Genomic DNA, 6044 nt, shown 5'->3' with positions numbered 1-6044 from the left:
GAGGGAGGGGGAGATAGAGGAGGGGCTAGGGAGGGGAGGGACGGAGAGGGAGAGGGGGGAGTGAGGAGAGAGGGAGAGACAGGGGAGGAAGAGTGGGAGAGGGAGGAAGAGAGAGGGAAAGGGCAAGGGGAGGGACGGAGAGAGAGGGAGAGGGAGGGGAGTGGGGGGGGAGGAGGGAGATGGAGGCGAGAGAGGGAGGCTGGAAGGAGAGGGAGGGGATGTGAGGGAAGGGTAGAAAGAGAGGGAGAAAGGGAGTAATGGATGGAGGGAGAGAGAGAAAGGGGAGGAAGAACGAGAGAGAGAGATGGAGCGAGAGAGGGAGGAGAAAGAGTCAGAGGGATGGTTGGGATTGAGAAAGGGAGGACTGGAGGGAGGGAGAGACAGAGACAGGGCGAAAAAGAGGGAAGGAGGGAGAGGGAGACAGGAGGAGGGATAGTGGGAGAAAGGAGAGGAAATGGCCATGGAGAAGGAGAGAAGGGGAGAGGGAGGAGAGGGGACACAAGGGGGAAGAGAGACTGAGTGGCAGAAAAAGGGAGATTGGGAGAGGAAAGCATGGGGAAGGGGTCTCGGTGTCAAGCGCTCCCGGGGCAGGTACAATACAGAGCTCCCTCTACATTACCCTGACAGTGTACCCCCACTTTATACCCAGTGTATCGAGTGCTCCCGGGGCAGGTACAATACAGAGCTCCCTCTACATTGCCCCGACAGTGTACCCCCACTTTATACCCAGTGTATCGAGTGCTCCCGGGGCAGGTACAATACAGAGCTCCCTCTACATTACCCTGACAGTGTACCCCAACTTTATACCCACTGTATCGAGTGCTCCAGGGGCAGGTACAATACAGAGCTCCCTCTACATTACCCCGACAGTGTACCCCCACTTTATACCCAGTGTATCGAGTGCTCCCGGGGCAGGTACAATACAGAGCTCCCTCTACATTACCCTGACAGTGTACCCCCACTTTATACCCAGTGTATCGAGTGCTCCCGGGGCAGGTACAATACAGAGCTCCCTCTACATTACCCTGACAGTGTACCCCCACTTTATACCCAGTGTATCGAGTGCTCCCAGGGCAGGTACAATACAGAGCTCCCTCTACATTACCCTGACAGTGTACCCCCACTTTATACCCAGTGTATCGAGTGCTCCCGGGGCAGGTACAATACAGAGCTCCCTCTACATTACCCTGACAGTGTACCCCCACTTTATACCCAGTGTATCGAGTGCTCCCGGGGCAGGTACAATACAGAGCTCCCTCTACATGACCCTGACAGTGTACCCCCACTTTATACCCAGTGTATCGAGTGCTCCCGGGGCAGGTACAATACAGAGCTCCCTCTACATTACCCCGACAGTGTACCCCCACTTTATACCCAGTGTATCGAGTGCTCCCGGGGCAGGTACAATACAGAGCTCCCTCTACATTACCCCGACAGTGTACCCCCACTTTATACCCAGGGTCAGCATCGAGCGCTCCCAGGGAAAGCTGTTCCCACATATTCCCTTATTCCATTCTCCGGATAAGCCACCAATTACTTGTGCGATCGCTTCATGTTGGTTTTTTCTGGGCCTTCCCCACAGTCGTGTGCCTGGATAGTGAAGGTATGCTCCTTCTGTGCTTCACAGTCAACCACCTCCTTCGCCCGGATCAGACCCTCGCCCGTCATCTTGTCCAGGACCACCGCCTCGAAGGGGACATTCTGACCGTGGATCTTGAACCCGCAAATCTCACCTGTTGGGGAAAGGTGACAGATATTGAGGGCAGAGTCCCAGTAGACCCAAACCCCTTCCCATTGTACAACATCCCAATGGACCCAAACCCCTTCCCATTCACTCCCACTGTACACAATCCCAGTAGACCCAAACCCCTTCCCATTGTACAACATCCCAATGGACCCAAACCCCTTCCCATTCACTCCCACTGTACACAATCCCAGTAGACCCAAACCCCTTCCCATTGTACACAATCCCAATGGACCCAAACCCCTTCCCATGCACTCCCACTGTACACAATCCCAGTAGACCCAAACCCCTTCCCATTCACTCCTATTGTACACAATCCCAATGGACCCAAACCCCTTCCCATTCACTCCTATTGTACACAACCCCAATTGACCCAAACCCCTTCCCATTTACTCCCACTGTACACAACCCCAATTGACCCAAACCCCTTCCCATTCACTCCCACTGTACACAACCCCAATGGACACAAACCCCTTCCCATTTACTCCCATTGTACACAATCCCAATGGACCCACACCCCTTCCCATTCACTCCCACTGTACACAATCCCAATGGTCTCGAAACCCTTCCCATTCACTCCCACTGTGCACAATCCCAATGGTCTCGAAACCCTTCACATTCATTCCCATTGTACATAATCCCAATGGACCAAAACTCCTTCCCATTTCGCTCCCACCGTACACAATCCCAATGGACCCACACCCCTTCCCATTCACTCCCACTGTACAAAATCCCAATGGACCCAACCCCCTTCCCATTCACTCCCACCGTACACAATCCCAATGGACCCAACCCCTTTCTCATTGAATCCCGTGGGGCCTCATTGTATCCAGTTCAGTCTCATTGAATCCCGGTGACCTCTCTTTACCCCTGTTAAGTCGGGTTTAGCCCTCTTAAGTGCTGTTTAGTCATGCTAACCCGGTTAAAGCCGATTAAGCCCTTTTAAGTCCCGATGAGCTCTGTTGAGTCCCATTGAGTCCGGTTAATCCCACGTCAGTTCCTTTGAGTCCCTATTGGGCCCCATTTGTGCCAGTGCCACCCAATGCCAGGTTCCCTGGTCATGCCAATGCTGGTACCATGCTCCCTACCTGCATAGTGCAATGGTGCGTCCTTGTCAATGGCGAAGAGTGGCGGATTGAGGAGGACTGTTTTGTCATTTTCCATCACGATGCCCTGGTATTCTGCCTCGATCCATGGCTTGTGCTTGTTGGCTGACAGAGTGCAAGAAAGAACATTCTAGATCAACGGGCACCGGGTTGGAGATGGGCAGAGACACCGAATCTCACTGGGGTACGTATCCCACACACACCGACTCTCACTGGGGTACAGGTCCCACACACACTGACTCTCACTGGGGTACGGGTCCCACACACATCGACTCTCACTGGGGTACGGGTCCCACACACATCGACTCTCACTGGGGTACGGGTCCCACACACACTGACTCTCACTGGGGTACGGGTCCCACACACCCTGACTCTCACTGGGGTACGGGTCCCACACACACTGACTCTCACTGGGGTACGTGTCCCACACACACTGACTCTCACTGGGGTACGGGTCCCACACACCCTGACTCTCACTGGGGTACAGTCCCACACACACTGACTCTCACTCCGACAGTGCGGCACTCCCTCAGTACTGCCCCTCCGACAGTGCGGCGCTCCCTCAGTACTGCCCCTCCGACAGTGCGACGCTCCCTCAGTACTGCCCCTCCGACAGTGCGGCACTCCCTCAGTACTGCCCCTCCGACAGTGCGGCGCTCCCTCAGTACTGCCCCTCCGACAGCGCGGCGCTCCCTCAGTACTGCCCCTCCGACAGTGCGGCGCTCCCTCAGTACCGCCCCTCCGACAGCGCGGCACTCCCTCAGTACTGCCCCTCCGACAGTGCGGCACTCCCTCAGTACTGCCCCTCCGACAGCGCGGCACTCCCTCAGTACCGCCCCTCCGACAGTGCGGCGCTCCCTCAGTACTGCCCCTCCGACAGTGCGGCACTCCCTCAGTACTGCCCCTCCGACAGCGCGGCACTCCCTCAGTACTGCCCCTCCGACAGCGCGGCGCTCCCTCAGTACCGCCCCTCCGACAGTGCGGCGCTCCCTCAGTACTGCCCCTCCGACAGTGCGGCGCTCCCTCAGTACTGCCCCTCCGACAGCGCGGCACTCCCTCAGTACTGCCCCTCCGACAGCGCGGCACTCCCTCAGTACTGCCCCTCCGACAGCGCAGTGCGGCGCTCCCTCAGTACTGCCCCTCCGACAGTGCAGCACTCCCTCAGTACTGCCCCTCCGACAGTGCGGCACTCCCTCAGTACTGCCCCTCCGACAGTGCGGCACTCCCTCAGTACTGCCCCTCCGACAGCACGGCACTCCCTCAGTACTGCCCCTCCGACAGTGCGGCACTCCCTCAGTACTGCCCCTCCGACAGTGCGGCACTCCCTCAGTACTGCCCCTCCGACAGTGCGGCACTCCCTCAGTGCTGCCCCTCCGACAGTGCGGCACTCCCTCAGTACTGCCCCTCCGACAGCGCAGTGCGGCGCTCCCTCAGTACTGCCCCTCCGACAGTGCGGCACTCCCTCAGTGCTGCCCCTCCGACAGTGCGGCACTCCCTCAGTACTGCCCCTCCGACAGCGCAGTGCGGCGCTCCCTCAGTACTGCCCCTCCGACAGTGCAGCACTCCCTCAGTACTGCCCCTCTGACAGAGCGGCACTCCCTCAGTACTGCCCCTCCGACAGCGCGGCACTCCCTCAGTACTGCCCCTCCGACAGTGCGGCGCTCCCTCAGTACTGCCCCTCCGACAGCGCGGTGCTCCCTCAGTACTGCCCCTCCGACAGTGCGGCACTCCCTCAGTACTGCCCCTCCGACAGTGTGGCGCTCCCTCAGTACTGCCCCTCCGACAGCGCAGTACGGCGCTCCCCCAATATCGGCCCAATGCGTTTGGTCTCCGGCCTGGGACTGGGGGGGGGGGTTGTTCGAGCCCCTGGAGTGAGGAGCTGCGGGGTGGGGGGTGGGGGGGTGAAAGCGGCTTCATCCCCACCATCTGCTGAGTCAGAGACAGCAGAGTGGCCCTTCCATCTCCCAGCACGATGGCTGCCATCGACTGGTGCAATGGACGGACAACGGGCACGTAAGTTACCTCGTTGTATCGTTTCCCCACCTTTAGCCCACAGCCCCACACCCGACCCCCCCGACCCCCCCGCACCAGAAATCCCAGGGCCGCGTCAACAAAGCTGCGGGGACTGCGAATATAAAGCCTCCGGGACCTGCGACGACTGCGTGTTATCCAGCGCGGTGCACTTGGTGCCGGGAATTCTCACGTTTGGTCCCCAAGACGCAGGGTCGGTGTCGAGCCAGGAAAAACAAGCCGTATTATTGACCCCTTTTTTTTTTTCATTCGAGGCGTAAATTGCAACCCGAATTCGAAGGAGGTCTGCAAGAGGCAAATATTTGGACTTGTAAACCGGGACGCGAACACCCTTGAAGGGCAGCGTGTCGAGATTCTCCTAAGTGCCCCCCTCCCTCCCACCCTCACTCGTCCTCCCCCCTGGGTTGTTACAGATCGATGATCTCGGCCCACTGTCTTTAAAAAATAATGACTCTCGTTTCTGCTGGGATTACATCAATCCGCAGGCAATGGCCGGAGCCCTGCATATTTTTTTTTTAATCGAGGAACGCCTTTGCAGAGGTGGATTTAATTATCTGCCGATGCGAAAGCAAGGAATAAGGGCTCTTACCTTTGCTGGAGACGCAGGCTGTGATTAACAAGGAGACAAATACTGAGCACGTTTGCTGATGCATCTTTGAGCAAGTGCGGCAACTGGGGGCTTTTTTTGTTGAGCGACAGGGAACCAGATTGAGTGCCTTTTGTTCACCGAACGCTCCCCTGCCTTGCCAGTCCTGTCTTTACCACTGCATCTGTGTGAGCTGTCTCTCTCCCAAACCCCCCCCACCCCCCGCCCCCCCCCCCTCTTCCAAAAACCTCCTCGTTGCTGTTCCGAAGCTCCCCTCTCGCCTCCTCCTCTCACTCGCTGCTCCAGCCCCTTCGCCTCTGCCTCTTTGCACATGCAGAATCGCTTTGCTGTGCGGCAAAAATCTGTCACAGTGGCTCACACTGGTTCCAACTTTGAGTGGCGTCCGCCTCGACCAAACAGGAGTGGGGGAGGAGAGGGTGGGGGTGGGAGCAAGGGGGTGTGCAAGGCTAATCTCAGCTGGGATTTAAAGGCAGGCCATGCCCTCTGCAGAAGCGTTCCTGTCCTGCGACCGCAACTGTTTTTTGTTTTTCAACGCAAGCCACGGCCCTGGCCAACG

At 57.9% G+C, this 6044-nt stretch overlaps 1 protein-coding gene across 1 annotated transcript in view; it reads right to left on the bottom strand.

The window, feature by feature from the left end:
* Window positions 1-5596, bottom strand: part of LOC139247681 (calsyntenin-3-like) — a gene marked incomplete at its 3' end in the record, with an annotated part of 278480 nt that extends 272884 nt beyond the window's left edge. Inside the window, exons 1-3 of the mRNA XM_070871764.1 lie at window positions 5471-5596; window positions 2833-2955; window positions 1581-1733 (exon numbers count right to left, since the gene is read on the bottom strand). Coding sequence (XP_070727865.1) covers window positions 1581-1733; window positions 2833-2955; window positions 5471-5534 — 340 coding nt within the window. The remainder of the gene's footprint in view (window positions 1-1580; window positions 1734-2832; window positions 2956-5470) is intronic.
* Window positions 5597-6044: the final 448 nt, after the last annotated feature.

Source organism: Pristiophorus japonicus, unplaced genomic scaffold, assembly GCF_044704955.1.
Source record: "Pristiophorus japonicus isolate sPriJap1 unplaced genomic scaffold, sPriJap1.hap1 HAP1_SCAFFOLD_281, whole genome shotgun sequence".
Lineage (NCBI taxonomy): Eukaryota > Metazoa > Chordata > Chondrichthyes > Pristiophoridae > Pristiophorus > Pristiophorus japonicus.
Note: the sequence above shows the minus strand (reverse complement) of the source record. Positions and strands in the feature narration are given on the sequence as shown.